The following is a 20,479-nucleotide window of genomic DNA, read 5'->3' as shown; positions in this document are numbered from 1 at the left end:
AAACTTATTTATGCTGTAGACATTATGAACCATGAGTAGAAACTGATGTTCAAAGCACCAGGAGCCATAACCATACCAATCCCTCGATTGTTTGAATGGGTTTCCACCTTGTGCTGAGTCATGGCTTGTTTCAACATTGTTGGCGGGGTTCACCCATAATGCTGAGGTATAAAAGCATGATTAACAATCCACACTGCCCAGAGCTACCTAGACGCTGAAAGTCATTCAAAACCCCTAAGAGGCTAAAGGATGAGGTGTCAGGAATGCTATTTGCATCATTCTTGTTAGTGTTGCAATAGCGGGTCTCCGTTTTTTTTTTTTTTGTGCTGCGGGAGTAGCTGGTGCTCTTTTGCCTCTGTCTGGTGGACCTTTAATCTTTGGGTGTCTAGAAACGTTGCCCCCCTCTCAGATCTTGGTGACGCTCAACCTCCAGCTTAAAGCAAACAAAAGAAACAGGCGGCTGAGTTACCTTGTCGGTTTCAAAGACCAGGTGGCTGAACGGGTTACAGGAAGGGAACAGGTTCCAGGCTCTCTGTTGCGGCACAGAAGCCTCTTTCTTGCTCGGAGAATTTTGAAGGCTACCACCATCAGTGATGAAGAAGAAAGTGTTTGAGACCTTGAGACTGGTAAGGAGGATGCTCTTCTCCCCAAAGCTTTTCTCTTAGGCTTTAAGAAATTATTCCAAGGAAACGGCCTTATATTGTTTATCATTTCTGAGTGTTGTGTAACCAAGGGATGATGGTGGTGGAGTTTCAGTGAATATAGAGTGCATTTTCTCCTTTTGAAGTCTTGCTTCTCTTGCTTCCAGATCTGGATTTCTTTACTAATTTGAGGCCCAATTTCCCTGGAGTTCAATTGCAAGTGGGAGTGAAGCAAATGTTTAGGTTATCAGAATGGGGACAACTGTTAACTATACCCAAAGAAACTGAATAACTACAAAGCACAGGATGTCCCTAAGCATGGTGATATGTAAAGAGAATTTCAGTGCTCTGGTGTACAAATTGTACAGATATGAGGCTGGGCAGTGAGTCACTGGGTTTACCTATCATCCTGAGTTATTTTAATTATGGTTTATTGAAAAAGAGGTAATGATCAGGTTAAAAAGTAATACTAAGCCAGCTAATAATATTAGCCAAGTTGGGTTTATTAGAGTGGGATTATGCGTTCTAGTAAGCCTAAACCAAACTAACCACAGTACAGCAATGTGGGAATTAAGTCATTTTGTTAATCAGCCATCCAATTCACAACTGATGGCAAAAGGAAACATCTCTTTCACACACTACTGCTTCATAAATGCATGGAATCTTCTACTCCAAGATGGGTTTTATTGGTTTTGCTTTAGCATGTTACGTGTACCCCTGTGCCTTATGGCTGTGATCTGTGCGAACTCACTCTGAACTGGGATTAACCAAGTAATGACTGGATGGAAAGGTTCTCAAACTTTCTTGGTTCATAGGACACTTAGCGTCTCTCTAAATTTTTTCCTGGAGCTGTTATCCCAAAACTGTAAACTATCTTGAGCTGGTAGTTCACGATCTTATGAAAAACTTTGAGTTTGCTACAATGCCCTGTGGGTATCTTGGCACACAGTTTGGGAACCACGGACATAGTGCAAAATGCAAACCCACCAAAAATATCTGTTTAGAATGCTATTCTTTTTAGAAGCTATGAATGAAAAAGCCATCTGTTTCTCAGGAGCTGGAACAAGCAGTAATGAGTGAACTCTGGCTGGTTCTAAGATTTCTAGTGATGTCGAACTGATCATGGCTGGAAACAGGATTCTAAGGCAGTGGTGGTGAACCTATGGCACGCATGCCAGAGGTGGCACTCGGAGCCCTCTCTGTGGGCACGTGTGCCTCAATCTTTGGCTAAGTTTTCGCAGCAAAAAGCCATTTCTCAAGCTCCTTCCTAGCCAAAACAAGCTCCGGAGCAAGCGCGCTGTTTTCAGCTTTGAATTATATCAAATCTCACATCAGGAACAGACTAACAGATGACCTGAGTGCTGCATATGTTGCTCTCAAATTTACAAAGTAAAGTATAAGCCAAGGTTAGACAAATTATCACCATGCATACAACAGCAAAAATCACATTAATTGTTCAAAAGCATGCCAAATGCAAACTTTTACCTTTCAGTAAAAAGTTGTTTGTATCATTGAAAGCTTTGTTATTGTGTTTTTCTTTTAAGACAAAAGATGTTAATGTATGAGTTGTTTTTTTCTAAACTAAAACCTCAGTATTCAGATTAAATTGCCATGTTGGCACTTTGTGATACATAAGTGGGTTTTGGGTTGCAGTTTGGCCACTCGGTCTCTAAAAGGTTTGCCATCACTGTTCTAAGGGGTGTGAAATGCTGGCCTGATCCAACAAGTCTTGTCCTGTGTGCCTATAATGGTATGAAAGACTTGGACAAACATCCTTTGAAGCAAAGTCTCTCCAGTTCTATAGAAGAAATATCTATTCCTATGAACCAGCAAACTATTATAAACTATTATATTTAACCAATATAAACTATTTGTTGAATCAGTGTAATATTAATGTACTATTACTTGAATCAACATCCCTAGTAGGCATGGATTTAGAAACATGTGCTATCATTGCTACATCACAGAGGTCAAGAAAAGTCACAGTTTAATGATGCAATAGTATTTCAACCTGACTCCACTCTTCTTTGGTTGACCAAAAGTAGAATCCTGAAAGACTAGTGTAAATATTTACAGTTTGTACTATTTTAGGCTAGACTTTGAAGGCTTTCAAGAGCAAACTGATCAATAAAATCCCCCCTTGCCTTAACTAGTAACTAAAAATAGAAATGTGGGAGGAAAGTGCAGGCTCTTTTGACTGTGTGATCATTATTTAATTAGCCATCATTCCATAAATAAACTTACATGATCCAATTTAAGTGGGCTAGAAAGTGGGACAATGATAAAAAAAAATCTGTGCATCTGAATTAGAATTCTAGAATTCAGGGTTTATGAGGTCCTTATTTTCTTAAATTGTTTTTCACTTATGTTGACCAACAGTCTTCGTACATTTTCCAGGTTTTGGAAGCAGCTGTAAATTGGAATCAGCGGACAAAAAGGAGAGAGATTTTTTTTTTAATACTCAAAAAATTTGAAATGCAAAAAAACACCCCTCGATTTTCTCTCTTGTTAGATTATTTGTTGGTTTAGATATTTTGTTGCCTGTCATTTATTAATTGCATTGATACCGGGTCCTTCAGATAATCTAAAGCAGATAGCATTTAGCCTTTTTAAAAATTTCACAACAAGGGAAGCCATCCAGAATTGTAGAAGTAGACATGGATTGCCTAATAAACTCTGTAGCCATGAGAGAATTGGAAGTTAATTTCCCTTAAAAGCAGACAGTTGGGAAAGTGATGCAAAAAAGAGAAGAAGAAGAAGAAGAAGAAGAAGAAGAAGAAGAAGAAGAAGAAGAAGAAGAAGAAGAAGAAGAAGAAGAAGAAGAAGAAGAAGAAGAAGAAGAAGAAGAAGAAGAAGAAGAAGAAGAAGAAGAAGANGAGGAGGAGGAGGAGGAGGAGGAGGAGGAGGAAGAAGAAGAGGAAGAAGAGGAAGAAGAGGAGGAGGTTATTCACTTTCAAAGTACGGTGTGCATCTTCGTGAACCTTTCTTGTCTTTCTTCCCTCATAGGTGGAGCAAATCCTATCTGAATTCCAGCTACGGGAAGAGGATTTGAAGGAGGTGATGCGTCGGATGCAGAAGGAAATGGACCGAGGCTTAAAACTAGAGACGCACAAGGAGGCCTCAGTGAAGATGCTGCCCACATATGTACGGTCCACACCAGAAGGATCAGGTACTTGTTACCTTATTAGAAATGGATGATGGGAGGTGCAGACTTAAGCTCTTATTATTATTTTTTTAATCTCCATCGCACTGTCCAAAGACTAACCTGGAACAGTAGACAGTCCTGGGATAGAAATAGAAGCATGCTAATATTAGCCATCACTTTATTGAAATGCCCATATCAAGACTGAGTTGCACTTTCACTTATGTTCTGCTTTGCTCGCAGCTTGACAAAGAAAAGGGAGGGGGGGAAATGGAACGCGAGGGTGGGGGCAGCTGCAGCTGAGCATCACCTGTTCCCATGAGAGAGTGCCCAACCCAAGGACACATAGAGCAGGTGGACTAGGTGGCTTGCTAGTTTCCCAAAACAAAATGAACAGAAGTGATTGGTGGACATAATGGATTGTGGGTGGCTGACAGGGGGAGAATTAACTAGGTTAGCTTTTGTGCAGGAAACCCAGAGTTGGTTTCACTTCATCTGTGCCAGTATGGGTAAAATGATGTCCCAGGAATTTCTTTTTCTGGATCCGCCAACTGGACAGTTGACAGCAGTGGTGGGATTCAAATATGTGAACAACTGGTTCTCTAAGTGGATGCCGCTTCCGGAAGTCCATTCTGGGCCTGGGCAACAAAACATTAGCTACCGGTTCTGCCGAAGTGGTGCGAACTGGCTGAATCCCACCACTGGTTGACAGCCCTCTAAAGGAGCCATGGGGTTCTTCTGGAGGCCGTTGATTCGGGTTGCTTTCCAAAGACGTAAATTGACACGTTGTCACCCTCTGGGATTACAGAAGTTGGAGATTTTCTATCTTTGGATCTCGGCGGGACCAATTTCCGAGTGATGCTGGTCAAAGTGGGAGATGTTGAGGAAGGGCAATGGAAGGTGAAGACAAAACATCAGATGTACTCCATTCCAGAGGATGCCATGACAGGAACCGCTGAAATGGTGAGTTGATCATCAAGCCAAAGGAACTAAATGAGATGTGGGTTGGATTTGCACAACACGAGCTATTAAATGTATACACCGCCCTTCTCCCAATAAGGTACCTCTGCATAGCACCTCAAAAGAGACATAGTCTACGGAACGTTATAGGTTGGTCAGATGCCAAAAAAGCTTCAAGTCCCTACAACTACTAGAAAGTCAATGGATGAATTAATACTGGGAAGATCCAAATTCATGGTTGCCTTTGGTCATGGAAACTCACTGGGTTTCCTTGAGTTAGTTCCTCTTGATCGGTTTAATCTACCTCATGGTTTGCTTGCAGTACAAATTAAAATAAAGAGGTGCTCATTGAAACCATCTTTAAGTCAACAGCTAAGCTAACGTTGTGTAAAAGAGGGTGTTTCAGCAGCTATTACATGCCGTGATAACAGCACAGCTATACAAGCCCTGCTCAATTGTTGGAAGGATGTGGGTGTCTTGCTCTCACCTAGGATATTGTGTCTTGCTTGTTGTCGAATGACTTAGATCTGGGGTCTTCAAACTTGGCCCTTTTATGACTTGTGGACTTCAACTCCCAGAATTCCTCAGCCAGGCGCGCTGGCTGAGGAATTCTGGGAGTTGAAGTCCACAAGTCATAAAAGGGCCAAGTTTGAAGACCCCTGATTTAGGTTCTTGAATAAGCGTTTTGCAAGAAATAAAAGGCAATAGAATTTCAAAAAGGCAATAGAATTTCTGTGTCTCGCCCTCAGCTCTTTGATTATATTTCGGAATGCATCTCCGATTTCCTGGACAAACATCAAATGAAGCACAAAAAGCTGCCTCTGGGCTTTACATTTTCCTTCCCTGTTCGACATGAAGACATTGACAAGGTGAGATCTGAAACCAGGGATTTGCAACGCTCTCTGCTTTTGACTGCATGACTTTCTCCCTGGAGCCCGTGAATCATTCATAACCACATATCCCAAAACTATTGTAGAGTGTGGTGTTCCTTCTGCCACAAATGATGGCGGAAGAACTCAACAGAGAGCAGGGGGTCTTCAAACTTGGCAACTTTAAGACTTGTGGACTTCAACTCCCAGAATTCCTCAGCCAGCCATTTTCTTCCACACTTCCCTCTGTACCAGGGGTCTTCAAACTTGGCAACTGTAAGACTTGTGGACTTCAACTCCCAGAATTCCTCAGCCAGCCATGGCTGAGGAATTCTGGGAGTTGAAGTCCACAAGTCTTACAGTTGCCAAGTTTGAAGACCCCTGGTACAGAGGGAAGCGTGGGAGAAAATATGCCAAATCTAAAAACAACCGAACAAGTCACACCAACGGCCTTGTGCTGTGGACGCTCAGAAGATGATCAATTTCCACAGAAAATTACAGATAGTCCTCAACGTACAACCACAAATTGAGCCCAAAATTTATATTGCTAAATGAGATATCTATTAAGTGAGTTTTGCCCCCTTTTATGACTTTTCTTGCCACATTGCTTAAGTGAATCACTGCAGGTTGTTAAGTGAATCTGGCTTCCCCATTTGACTTTGCTTGTCAGAAATTCGCCACCTTGGGGACATGGCCACCGTCATAAATAGGAACCAGTTATCAAGGATCCAAATGTAAATCGCATAGCCCTGGGGATGCTGCAACAGCCATAAGTGTGAAAAACGGTCATAAGTCACTTTTGTCAGTGCTGTTGCAACTTTGAACGGTCACTTAACAAGCTGTTGTAAGTCAAGGATTACCTGTACTTCTGTTTTAAAACAAAGTGGAGCACTTTCCTTGAAATTCAGCATAAAACCTAGATAAATACCCAGGTAGTCCTTGACTTCCCATCATTCGTTTAGGGACTGATGGAAGTTACAATGACACTGAAAAAGGGACTTCCACTAAGGTGCAAATCTGCTAAGGCAGGGGTCCCCAACCCGAGGTGGCATGCCAGCAACCGGTCCGCACAAACAAACAAAGCCCCATCTGTGGGATGCAGGCAGCACACAAAAGCACACACTCTCCGGTCTGTGGAAAAACTTTTCTCCACGGAACCAGTCCCTGGTGCCCAAAAGGTGCTAAGGGACACGTGTCACTCCACTGTTGTCAGTGGATCCATTGTAGGTGAGGTTCTAGACAGATACTTCAGCAACAAATAGACCGTGTTAGCCATGAATCATCGTAGGATTTCTGTAGGGTTGCAGACATCTTGCAAAATTATAACAGCCTCACCCTACATTCTGGTTGTATCTCCTATAGGAATGTTGGAAAGGCGTCAGTAGATTGGTTATTAGAGTAGCTGTTAGGGAGAAGGTCATCAGTCATTATATTTCATAACTTAAGTTTTTTCTTTTGTCTTTTTCTATTCTTGCTCTTTTTTCTTTTCTATCTTTTTCTATCGGTTTATCTGAGGCAAAATCCTCAGTAAATATAAATCTTAAAAATCTCTTACGACAAGGTGAAGCGTTTGTGAGAATGTCATCGTTCTCATGTGAGATCTAGTCCAAGATGATCAAAATCAGACGATCTGCAATGATTCGCCATTGCTGGTACATCTCCTGATTACAAAGTGGCTTTTTTCTTTGCTTGAAACAAACTTTTCCATGGTATATTGCTTATTTTGGACACAGAGGTGTGCCTGATTTTGCAAAATTTGGTCTGATTCTTTCCATATCCTGATCTGTAGGGCATTTTGCTGAATTGGACGAAAGGCTTCAAAGCATCTGGAGCTGAAGGGAACAACATTGTGGGGCTTTTGAGAGATGCTATCAAGCGAAGAGGGGTGAGAGAAACATCATTTGATAATGTCTGGTGTATTATCACACCTTATCCCTGCTAATTCAAACTCTGAGCTATTCTTAGGGTCAGGAAAAGCAGCCTTCTAACGAAGTGGACAGCTTATTGATTGAGCATAGCACTGTCCACTCACTCTGTGAAGAACTGGGAGGCTAAGATAAGATGTTTCGATAAGGAACTGCGGAAAAATGTGGGAGAAGGGAGCCATAGGAATGACTGAATCTGTCCCCTATTCCCTAAGCTTAGACTACCTTTTTTCATGTAAGATGAAGAACTAAATGGACACAACTTTGTGTTTTTCCCAAAGGTGCTTCTTCAAGAGGCAACTGGATTTTCTGGTTTTTCTTTGAAGATGTTTCGCTTCTCATTCAAGAAGCTTTCTCAGCTCTGACTGGATGGTGGGAAATGGAAGGAGTTATTATACTCCTCACATCCAGTCAGAGCTGAAGAAGCTTCTTGGATGAGAAGCGAAATGTCTTCAAAGAAAAATCAGAAAGTCCCGTTGCCTCTTGAAAAAGCACCTTTGGGACAACCATGACCTGGATGACTGAGAATCTCCATAGACAACTTTGTGCTTTTCTTTTAGCAGTAGAATATTTAGGGTTGTTCCTTCTCCAGATGGCAGGATAAAGATTTTTAAATTGGAAATGTCAGGGGTTAAACTTCCTGCATTAAATGTGAAGGAACAAACAAGATCTCAAAAACATGGCCATGTCTGCAGAGACCTCTGAAATGAATCAATTATCCATCATTCCAAATAAGGGACCCTGGGAGCAAGGAGAATAATTTAGATAGAAGTAATCTTTTCTTGGAGACTGGAAGGAGGTCCCACCTCTTGATTATGTTACCTTCTGATTAGTCTCAGTTCTCTATAGATACGGGACAATCAAAATGGACGACGTCTCCTAGAGTAAAAGGGAATCGATCTCCAAGGAATTTATAGACTATTCTTCAACACGGGGGGGGGGGAGAAAAGGGAGGGGAAACGGGAAGTTAGGAAATCTGTTTCCCTCTTCCATTATTCCAGATTTGCAAGAATGGTTATAGAATGGCCACTTTCAAACCCAATGACCACATAACAAAAGAAACATAGCATTTATTTTGAGGTGTGGTGAGACAAATCCTGCTTTGATTTTGTGCAGAATGTTAGGAAAAGCCTAGAGAAGTTTACCTCAATCTCTAGCCAACTTCAGAGACAACAACCTCCGACTTTGTCTCTGCCTTCCAACATCCTTGGAGTTATCTAATGACATCATTCCGAATAGATGGTCATTCCACATGTAGTTAAATTTCTTGAGATGTCCTTCTAGAAATGCAAAAGTGGTTTTTTTTTCAACCCACTGCAGGATTTTGAGATGGATGTAGTTGCAATGGTCAATGACACAGTAGCAACGATGATCTCCTGCTATTATGAGGATCACAGATGTGAGGTTGGCATGATTGTGGGTAAGTGGACCTGCCATGTTCATATACTTCGCTGGGCACAACCATTGTAATCTGAACAACTCCTTCTTGCTGATTTATACTGAACTCAGTTTTATAGGGAGGCTGCCTTAAACCTTCCTAGCTTGATATTATTCTGGTGACCTCCCCTGCTCTTAGTCAGCATGCCCATAAAATGTATTGATTGGAGATGATGGGAATTATAGTGTTTGGAAGACAGCAACACGAGGAAAGGTATTTCTCCCATCAGTTTACCTGATTCTTCTAATTCTAGGATAAGGAACCTGTCTGTCAAGACTGCTAACATTGGATGTTCTTGCTTGCCATATATGAAGAAGCAAACATGTTTTATTTAGCCTGCATATCACTTCTAGAGTTAAAGTCAGACAATGTTAGAATAGTGGGTGGGAAAGTATGATAGTTAACCACAACAATATTTCAGTACAGCATTGCCAAGGTCATCTGTAACCAGAGGAGTTACGGGAGGGAAAGCTCACACTTCAAACTAATTGGAGAACGTGATTGATGACTGTAAAATGAAGGAGTGAGTTATGCTTTGTTACGGGTGATTGGGGGTGGGAGGATTCAGGTTTTGGCTTCATTATGTACGTGCCGAAGCTATGTAGCAATAAAAGGATTCTTTAAGGTAAATAAAGCCTCATAGTTCTTTGAAAAGCTGCTTCTTCGGAACCATGACACTGTCCTTCTCTAGATGTTATGAAAGTTGAATTCCCAACACTTCCAACCAATGATGTGATTTGTTGGACCGATAGTTCTCCAACAAATTCTGACTGCAGATGTTTGCATGGATATTGTAGAAACCCATTTTGAGTTATGGTCTCTCCCCAGAGCCATAGCTTCCAAGAAGCTGGGTGATGGGATGGAATGTTGTCCAGATTCCAGAGGTGCAAGAGACATCACAGTTTAGATAGTTTGTGTAGGAGAAAGACGGTGAAGACAGCTCCTCTCTAATAGTTTCCAAAGCATATGTTTTATGGTGCAAATAGTCTGCTTTAGTTTGGCAAGATTTCTGTCTATGGGTGAGGAACAGTGAAGGAAATTGCTTGGAGGAATCTCAATGTGTCTTTCTTGGGTTTTGGAGCCTGGTAGCACAATTAGTACATCTTTGCAAATGGCTCCATCTCCATCTGCTGCTGGTTTGTTCTGTGCAGACAATGAACCTCAAGCATTGATATATGTATACGTTCCTTGATGTTCCTGTCAGATTTTTGAAAGAACACAATGGGAACAAAATGAACAGGCTTTTTCCTGTAACGAGTAGGTGCTAAAGAACTACAAAATGAGGCAAGAGTTATGCTCCATTTATCTGAAGCTGAGTAATGCTATTTGCAGTGCAGAGAGTAGGTTGCCTGGAAATTTGTGTTTTGGGTTGCTTTTATTTTATTTTTTTAGCTCAGGTGCTCAATATGGCCAAATTCTTATGTGACTATTATTATGATGTGGCTATTCTGGGAAGAGCTATTATCTATCAAGCGGACCTTGTCGAGCGGTTCTTTTTAACAGCACCAGAGCTCTTTCTGACATTCTAAATATATATTAGTTGCAGCCGCCGCGATATAATGACTTTGCTTCACTAGATTAAATGCTAGCTAAGGGACTTGCAGGTGTTTTACAACCCAGGAGTCTGCACGATCTCCTGCTGCAAAGCTTAAATTCTACAGGGAGTCCTTCACTTCAGTCTAGTCACTTAGTCACCATTCAATGTTCCAACGGACCTTCCCCTAGCCCACTTACAACCCAGATTTGAAGTTCTGACAGCTGCTTCCCCCCCCTCCCCCGGCAGTCATATGATTGCATTTTGGGTGCTTGTGGCAACCAGCCCACCTTTATGGCTGTTTGCAGGATCACATGAATACTATTGATGAGGTTTTTTGCAGGAAACCATCATTTATTTCCAATTTCCATTAAAAAAAAAAAGCCCTCTACCCATTGTGAAAAATGGGTTCGCCTAATGATTGCTGCATTCGCTTTACAAGCATTGCGTTTGTTTAATGACCATGCAAAAAAAGTTGTGAAATCCGGTGTGATCACATGGTGAGCCAACTAACAACCGGCGTGAGGTACAGCTGTCATTACGGTCCTAAACCGAGGACTATCTGTGTGTGTTGCATAATCTTCATAATGTAATTCTCTTACATTTAATGAAAAGAAGGACCAGGGGTGACATGATAACAGTGTCCCAGTATCTAAGAGGTTGCCACAAAGAAGAGGGAGTCAAGCTATTCTCCAAAGCACCAGAAGGCAGGACCAGAAGCAATGGATGGAAACTAATCAAGGAGAGAAGGAACCTAGAACTAAGGCAGAATTTCCTAACAGTTAAAACAATTAATCAGTGGAACAACTTGCCTCCAGAAATTGTACGTGCTCCAACACTGGAGGTTTTTAAGAAGGGATTGGACAATCATTTGTCTGAAATGCTATAGGGTTTCATGCCTGAGCAGGGGGTTGGACTAGGAGACTTCCAAGTTTCCTTCCAACTATGTTATTCTGTTATCCACATTAGCCTTTATATGTTCCTTTAGTAATGCACTGTTAGTTGAACCTGGAGTAAAATGTCAGCTTCCAAAAATCTTCAACATGGACCTGGATAACAAAGACACGTCAAGGGTCTTCCCGATGATGCTTGGGTTGTTGCTGACTGGGGAAATCTCTTTGCCTCTCCTTCTCTTAGGCACAGGCTGCAATGCTTGCTACATGGAGGAGATGGAGAATGTGGAGCTGGTAGAAGGAAATGAGGGACGGATGTGTGTGAACACCGAATGGGGGGCTTTCGGGGAATCGGGAGAGTTGGACGAATTCCTCTTGGAGTACGATCGTGTGGTGGACGAAACCTCACTTAACCCCGGTCAGCAGCTGTAAGGAATATGTCAGATAAAGTTAACCTAATTGTTTATTGCTGTCTCGAGCTTCATATTCTCCTCTGATGATCTGGGCAATAGGGACATGGCTCTGAATCTGGCAGGAAAGCTGTCTCTCACTGAAGCACCAAGGCAGAAGTCATGAATTTGGGATGGCCACAAAGGCAATTCTTTGTGATATCGTTCCTCTCCATGGTGCTAATTTTAAGAACATTCTTTCTTAACCGTACCAACTTTAAGATGGGTGGTCCCAGAATTCTGGAAGTTGAAGTCCAAGTTGAAGTTTGATCGTGGAGCTCCATCTGAAAATTGCCAAGGTTGAGAAATATTAGATTAGAGAGTTGTGCTTTTCTAAGCTTAAAATAAGGGTGGGTACTTTTTATCTGTTGAAAATTACTTTGCTTTAGAAATAATCTGTTAGGGTTCACATGCAGTGGTGAATAGTTAATCCAGAGATAAGAGGGGATTCTTTCTTTCTTTCTTTCTTTTTTCCTTTCTTTCTTTCTTTTTCTTTTCTTTCTTTTTTCTTTCTTTTTTCTTTTTCTCTTTTCTTTCTTTCTTTCTTTCTCTTTCTTTCTCTTTCTTTCTTTCTTTCTTTCTTTCTTTCTTTCTTTCTTTCTTTCTTTCTTTCTTTCTTTCTTTCTGCCAGTCCTCCTTTTCTCCTCCTCTTTTCTTTTAGCCAACATCCAATTTTCCTCTCTCCCAAGCAGCAGATTGAAGGAACAGAATGCTCTTACCAAAATCTGGACTGATTATTTGCACATTTTAATAAGTACAAGAATCACATGGCATTCTTTAGGCTATATGTAGCCCATATTTTCTGTAGAGAATCTTTGCCTAATCTGGCCACCTTAAGATGTGTTGGGTTAGGAGGCCTAGGATATTGGGACACAAAAAACCTATGGTGTGGGGAAAATGCCCTAGAATAGAGTTTTCTAACTTGGTATGTCCAAGTTTGTTGGTGTTGAAGTTCCAGATGTGTTCAGACTTCAACTCCCAGAATTCTCAATAAAGGCCATGTTGGTTGAGATTTTGAGAGTTGACATCCACACATCAAGATGTTCAGGTTGAGTAAAACTGCTTTAGAATAGTAGTAATAACACTCATGGTTTTTTTTCTTGGCCTCATAGTAGCAAGCAGGGCTTACAAAAACACTTCTAATCCTGAAAACATCATAGATCTGAAATTTAAACTCTGGCACAAATGACCTATGCACACATCGGTTACTGGAAAAAAAAAAGTCAAATTAAGCAAAGAGGGAAAGTGGTTGTTTTCCCTTCTGTTCAGAGAAAATAACCTCCGTTGTTAGGCAATCAATCTTGCTACATGAGTGGATTTTGTTCAAACAAACTGCAAGGATTTCATCTGACACAGTAACATACTTAACCTTCTCTATTATACATGTATAAATGATCTCCATACCTTGTGGGTGTTGATGCATCTGCTTCCCCCCCCCCTTTTTATCTACCTGCCCGGAACTTCTGCTGCATGTGACTAAACTGTACCTTCCTTTCTCCAGGTTTGAGAAGATCATAGGTGGGAAGTACATAGGGGAGATTGTACGACTAGTGCTGCTAAAACTGGTCAATGAAAACCTACTCTTCAGTGGAGAAGCTTCGGAAAAGCTGAAGACCAGGGGATCGTTTGAAAGTCGTTTTATCTCACAGATTGAAAGGTAGTCAATAACAAAGTTCACTTGGGGCACTTTGGAGTCATCAGGAGAGGCCTTTGGAGGCCCTGCGGAGAGTTCTTAGTGGAAATAAGTGGAAAGGTTGTTTTGATGACAGGAGCAGGTTTTTGACCACCCTGGGGAAAAAAAATTGCATTGCAGACTGGAGATTCCTCCCGCTTCTCTTATCATCTACAATATATCAGACATTTTGCTCCTTGGCTATTTAGTTTATTTTCTCCATTCTTGCAGGTCGTTTTATTCTTTGAGCTTTATGTTTCATATAAATAATAATTTGGCTTTCAGAGAAGAATGTGCTGATCTGCAAAAATATCAATGTGCACATAAAATCTGTCCTAGGGAGTGAATTTAAAGTACCGTAGGCTCTTTTAAAGTGGCTGAACTCTTATCTGCCCAGAAGTATAAAAATTCCAAACAGAGTCTCATCCTCATCAATTTTCTTCTGCAAATATTATAGACTCTTAAGTTAATCGGCTACGATGAATAACAAGTCAAAATTAGCTGGGGCTTTTTACTTCGGATTTGCCACGGAAGCTTGACAGGTTTTTCACTGAAGCGTTCATGAAATTTTCATTATGTGGAGGGTTATAAATGACCATTAGTTCCATGGCTTGAGAAGGAAGAGGTCTTTTTTTTTTACTTATTCATGCAACAATAGACTTTCTGTTTTCCAAAGGAATACTGGGTTTCCTTCAGTTTAAAAAAAATTAAAAAATTAAAAAAAATTAAAAAAAATTAAAAAAATTTAAAAAAAAATTAAAAAAGGAATGCCACACACAGGTTTCTCCTGGAAATCATTAGGCAGTAGCTTAGATTAGAAAGCTCAAAAATGCTTGGTCAAAAAGCAATGACAAGCCATCAGCATAGGGCAGGGGTAGGCAACCTTGGCTCTTTTATGACTTGTGGACTTCAACTCCCAGAATTCCTGAGCCAGCATGGCTCAGCTTGGAAACCTCTCCCTTTCCCCTCAGCATGGCTGGCTCAGGAATTCTGGGAGTTGAAGTCCACGAGTCATAAAAGAGCCAAGGTTGACTACCCCTGGCATAGGGCTACTGAGAAATTACACGGATGTGTCACTTGACTCAGAGGAAATTTTACTTTTAGAGGGATGCAAAACAGTCTGAGATCAGAATATTTCATCCTCAGATTGTCCTCTTCCACAATTACACAATAGCTGTTCCAGACATGCTGGAAATGGACCAACCCTTGCCTAGATTGTTCCAACCTTGAACCTTTTACACCAGTGTGTTTACAATCACCACCTAATCATTCTGCTTTCCTCGATTTTCATTACAGTCTTACCAATCTCATTCCTATTCTCCTACCCACTACAACTGGGATTATCTCTTCCCTGGCCATGATTGTATCTATCTGATAGACATGATTATTTTTAAAAATGTATTTATTTGTCAAACAAAAACGACAAATGTGAACGAACAAAATGAAAAAAACTTAAATTGTGACAGGGACGATAGGGATGTTAGTACACTTATGCACGCCCTGTTAGGAACCTCTTAAATATAGGATGAGGTCCACAGAAGTTAAGTTGAAATTAAAACTGTGCAGGTTAGTAGCTAAGACAACGGAATTGGGTAAAATATTCCAGACTTCGGCAACTGTGTTACAAAAACTGAACTTTTTTACAATCAAGTTTGATTTCGGAAAGTTGTATTAGAATAAAGTGTAACTTCTCATGCTGCTGCCCCAAGATTTTATCTTTCCATTTTGTTTCCAGTGATGCTGGTGACCGCAAGCAGATTTACAATATTCTAACCTCTTTTGAGCTGTTGCCTTCTGCAATGGACTGTGACATTGTTCGGATGGCCTGTGAGAGTGTTTCCACAAGGGCTGCCCAGATGTGCTCAGCTGGGCTGGCTGGGGTTATCAATCGCATGAGGGACAGCAGAAACGAGGAGACGCTGAAGATTACAGTGGGGGTTGATGGATCAGTCTACAAGCACCATCCTAGGTGAGCCCTTGACGCAACCTTGATTTCCTTTTTCAAGCATATAATTTTTTATTGGAGAAACTTCCAACAAAACAATGGAAATGGAACGGAAGGAAATATTGTAAAGAAGTAGCTTCAGATCTTTTTGACAGCATTTATATTTTATTATCTCTGTCTAAGGTGACATCATCATTTCCTTCCTGCTAAACTTTTCTAAACTTCAGACTCATAAATCACAAGTTCATTTCTCTCTTTTTTTCAGCAAAAAAAATCCATAAGGAGTTTCCAGTCACTGATAAATAGAGTTGTTGATCTTCCTCTAATGAAACAAGTTAATTTTGCTATCTCGGCTACTTCTGTTACCTTCCCCCGACAATTCTTCTGTTCTCAGCATTTCAAAATCTTCTCATTTTTGTGCACATCACACTCCCAAAATAGTAATCATATATCAAAATAATCCCCCATGGCTCTTTTCTAATCACCTATCCATTAATCCCAGAAAGAAAAGTTCTGATTTCAGTTGAATGTTGATCTTTAATATCCTTTGTATCATTATGTAGTATATAATTGAACCCCAAAATTGTTGTGGTTTTAAAGTCTACCAAGCATGATAAAAATGACCCTTTCGCGTTGCCCATATTTCCAGCCTAAATCTGAAAGATCCTTATACAATCCAGACAACTTTTACTGGTGTCTTATAGTAACACATATCAATTTATAAAAATTCTAAGTTATAACATAATGCGAGGGTCAATCTTTTTAACGACATACTTTCTCACAATTTCATCACTAGAGTGTGTCCAAAGTTTGTCCGTGTTATCACGCACATTTTCACGACACAACTTTGGTTTCCTGACAGACGGGGGCCTCTCAAATGATCAAATATTTAACTAAGTAATGTGGTCACACTGACATGTTGTCAATTGTGGGAAAAAAAGTCTAGGTTCCGAGCTGAAGATACTATGAGAGAGTTTTGGTGTCTCGGAGAACTGGACAAAATTTTTGCTCTGTCAAGCAAAACAGCATCCTAGCAATCAAAACCATTGGTTGAGGGACAAAAACACTAGAGCGATGATTCTCAACCTGTGGTCCCCGGACACTGGGGTGTGTGTGATGTCTCACAGGGGATCCACAAAGACCTGAAAAAATGTTATGATTTAAATCTTGAGTTAAAACTTGGGGGGGGCATTGTTCCATAGTCACAAAAGGTATTTTAAGGAGGTCACTGATGAAGAAAAGGTTGCATTAGAGTAAATGCAATCTTCTGAATATGCGTTATCATCTGATTTCCCATTGATTCTTAGAATCTGGCATCCTCTGCATATCGAAAACATAGCTTTTGTTTTGTGTGTCTGTATTCATGACTTTTGAAATATGTGTCCATGTTGCAAATCCATGGGCTGTTCATGAGAATGAGAAGAGTTACAGCTGAGAAGCGATAGGCAGGCAAAAGATCGGATGTGCTTCCATTCATCACATTTACCTTGGCCCTTAATCAGCCAGGTTGAAGGAATTGCTGCCAAAGACATTCAATTTGCTCCAAAATAGCTCCGTACTGTGACTGCAAACTTCAGAGTACTAGGCAGGATATCAGAAACAATAACTGGAACCCCCTCACTTCTGTGTTTCAAACTCATTGCTGAGGCTTAAGCCAACAAACTGGACTTTTGAGTACCACAAAGGGCCTGCCTACATGCCTGGGCTGTTTTCAGCACAACCTGCTTCATCCTGGATAAAATGAAACCTGAAATAGCGGGTGGGGAGGAGGGATCCCTTTCAAGAAACTGGGTGGCTTACCAGTTCATGTTGTTCAGAGTTCTGCAGATCTAGCAGAGTGCTGTCCTATTGATGCTCCAGAGCAGCGGTTCTCAACCTATGGGTCGTGACCCCATTTGGGGTCGATCGACCATTTCACAGGGGTCGCCAAGCAAGGCTGTCCGCCATTTTTTCCCCCTTTTCCGGCGGGTGCCTTACCTCCCTTGAGCTGGGCCAGCTGGTGGTCGGCCTGCTCCGTCTCTGCCGCTTGCCAGCTACGCCTCGGCCGGCGCAGGGGGCGGAACTACGCATGCACGGCGCTCCCGGGCAGGGAAAGTCCTCGACTTACGACCGGTTGGGTAGTCCTCGACTTACAACTGGTTTAGTCCTCAACTTACGACCGGTTTAGTCCTCGACTTACGACCAGTTGGGGGTCGCGGCATTAAAAAGGTTGAGAACCACTGCTCCAGAGTTTCCTGAAACCCAGACAACCGAATGAACTTAGCCAGTTTTGGTTTTTGATAAGCAGGGTCATCGTGCCGTGTTAAATACAGCCGTAGAGCTGCAACGTTAATATCTGCTTGGAAGGGCTCTGAAGTCTTTGCCTGTTTCTTCTCCCATCTGGAGAAGACTAATTCGAAAGGGTAATCCTGGAAACACTTAACTCTTCCTTTCTCCTCCTTCTCCCCCTGTTTTTCTCCTGTTCACAGTTTCAAAGGGCGTTTCCATGCGTCAGTCAGGCGACTCACTCCAGGCTGTGACATCTCCTTCCTGCAGTCAGAAGAAGGCAGTGGCCGAGGAGCCGCTCTCATCTCTGCTGTAGCATGCAAAATGGCTTGCATCATTGGCCAATGAGATGGACCATGAAAGGAAGGCACCTCTTTTTTTCTCAGTGATACAGGATATGTTGTTTTGGAGGGCCCAGGAGCAGGACCAGTAGGAGGACATTTTTCCTGGGCAGTTGAATGACCACTGGATGGAACAACGGCTGGATCAACACTGGGCTCCTCCTAACGTCTATTTGTAGAGAATGCAATAATTCTTTCAAACTTCAGCTTCTCCTTTTTCTTCAAATTCTCCTCTAATGCTTGATGAAGGGAGGAGGGGGATGATGGCTTAGGGTTTCACTGAAGAATTGAGGGGGGGGGTTCAATATATGCATTAAAGCAGATTCACAGAGTTCTATGGTGGAGTTGGGTGAACAGGAAGGACATTAATTTGTTGGGGGAAAATTCAACAAAAAGATCTTGGACAATCAGTCAATAAGAAGAGTAACCCAAATACTGTTTCTCCCAGTAAAATGATTATTGGAGCATTGCTTTATAGACTGGATAGCACTGCACTTAGAAGACAATATAGGAAGGCATAGATATCAACAGTGCTTTTTTTGCAAAAAAAAAAAAAAAAGGTGCCGGAACTCACACATGTCATAGAACCCGCCGTGCCTACCCTACAAAGTTCCATCCCAAAAAGGTGCGGGAACTCCGTTCTGGGTGTTCTATGACAAAAAAAAAAAAAAAAGCCCTGGATATCAAGTCTAAAGTGTAGAATCACCCCAAATATATCAGTGGTTTCTTCAGAAAATGTGGTTCTACGGAGATTAAAACAAGAGTCTTTATCAATGTATGGTACCTAGATATGATCTCAATGTTTCTAGAAAATGTTGATGCTGATTTTGTTCCCCAAGTAGCTCTTAATTCTTTCTTAATGGGACTCTGGTTACATATCTCCCCACTTGTTTTCAACCACAACACAAAGATCCCCTGCCATATGAACCTCTTTTTTTCCCACTGGAGTCACGTGGCAATGCCTTCATCTTGTCCCCTAACCCATTTGAGACTGACTTATGTTGTGGTTAGCTGTTAAAAAAAAAAAAAACCCTTTCTCTGACAGATGGCTTGCTTTTTAGACTTGGTCACTCATGTCTTGGAGAGAACCCAGGGGATGGGTCATGACTGGGATCAAAGACATTAGAAGCGATCAAGGGATCAGAAAGGAGAATGGCCAAATTCACACTCCTTATAGTTTTCTGCCAGCTCAAGCGTGGGTGGCACTCAACTGATGAGCAGAGAAAGGCTCTAAGTCAATGTGTCAAATCCGAACTTGAGACACTGTCTCCAGAAATAGCACAACCCAGATGTTTGAAGCTTCATTTGCTTTCATGACATTCCGGATCTAGGTCGAACGTGAATCCAGGAGGCCAGGAGGCCCGAGAACAAACAGATTATTCTCTATACCAACGATGACGCTAGAAGAGTGGGAGAGAGGCAAAGTGGCAGGTTCATTATGCACCCGGCTGAATCAAGGGGTTACATTTTTCCCTAGTGAATATGAATGTGGGCTTAGGTAGGAGTCATTTGTGTCGGGTTTTAGCACCTGGGTTTAATCTATTTGCAATGGAGGTTAATTGGCTTTTCAGTGTGACTGCCCATAAAACATTAGGCCACCACATTGCCTATTTTTAACAAGCATTGAAGGAGACTTGGCAGGGTATGAAAAGTAGATCTTGGAGCCTCACACCCTTATCATTTCCTGATTATTTTTTTTAGCTTTGTATTTTTTTTTTTTTAGCTCCGATTCTATTTTTAGACACTGAGAAAAATAGAAGCGGCAATACTAAAAACCACAGACCCAAGACTGTCAGTTGCCAGCTATGAAAAGGTTTTGCAATTTCCCTACATGCCTGAATTTGGGCTGAGCAGTGATTTGTTGATACCCAGATATTGTAATGAACCCATTAATGTGGATGAGTTGCAGTTGGACAGAAATGCCAGTAAAGACAAGGGTGATATGTGTTGCAATGGCTAAAATTGACGACTGGGTGAATGCTATAAAGATTCTAGTCCAGCTGTACTTGAGATGAAGCAAAGAAAGATTTATGGGTAGAGTAATGAAAAAAGTAGGGGGAGATCCTGGAGCAATTTGTTTGAAACACTGGCTAAGATGAAAAACGTACAGGCCCTTGTCATAAAATCAAAAAGATAAATCAGAAAGATAAATTGATGTCAGAAAGTGACACGCGGACACATCTATTTCCTGGATGTTTAGCAAAGATAGGCTGGAATACAAAATATTTGCACAGTTTAGAAGTATACATAATTCTGCTTTTTTTTTGCCAATCTCTATTTTCCCTATTGAGTTTTTGGTTGCTTGGCTTAGGCACAATAGCTTTGTTATCACTGGCGTAATATTGTTTATTTTCCTGTTTTGTTTTACTACTGAATCCTGGTATTTTTTCATAGTTTGGGGGGGG

At 41.3% G+C, this 20,479-nt stretch overlaps 1 protein-coding gene across 1 annotated transcript; it reads left to right on the top strand.

Annotated features, from left to right (window-relative positions):
- Window positions 1-593: 593 nt before the first annotated feature.
- On the top strand, window positions 594-18,597 carry GCK (glucokinase). The gene is made up of 10 exons (XM_015814569.1): window positions 594-626; window positions 3,648-3,810; window positions 4,592-4,746; window positions 5,493-5,612; window positions 7,402-7,497; window positions 8,858-8,957; window positions 11,647-11,830; window positions 13,353-13,508; window positions 15,259-15,492; window positions 17,937-18,597. Exons 1-10 carry the CDS (start codon window positions 594-596, stop codon window positions 18,079-18,081), a joined length of 1,386 nt encoding a protein of 461 aa, XP_015670055.1. The 3' UTR covers window positions 18,082-18,597.
- Window positions 18,598-20,479: the final 1,882 nt, after the last annotated feature.

The sequence above is a fragment of the Protobothrops mucrosquamatus genome, unplaced genomic scaffold (genome assembly GCF_001527695.2).
Source record: "Protobothrops mucrosquamatus isolate PMUCROS unplaced genomic scaffold, P.Mucros_1.0 scaffold262, whole genome shotgun sequence".
Classification (NCBI taxonomy): Eukaryota; Metazoa; Chordata; class Lepidosauria; order Squamata; family Viperidae; genus Protobothrops; species Protobothrops mucrosquamatus.
The sequence above is the reverse complement of the archived record's forward strand: the minus strand, read 5'-3'. Positions and strand labels throughout refer to the sequence as shown.

Bases quoted from the DNA above. Each gene is read 5' to 3' on its own strand.
- GCK (XM_015814569.1), top strand. From the start codon at position 594: ATGAAGAAGAAAGTGTTTGAGACCTTGAGACTG. The intron at 7,498-8,857 runs GTGAGAGAAACA...AACCCACTGCAG, and splicing joins ATGCTATCAAGCGAAGAGGG to GATTTTGAGATGGATGTAGT. The intron at 15,493-17,936 runs GTGAGCCCTTGA...TCCTGTTCACAG, and splicing joins GTCTACAAGCACCATCCTAG to TTTCAAAGGGCGTTTCCATG.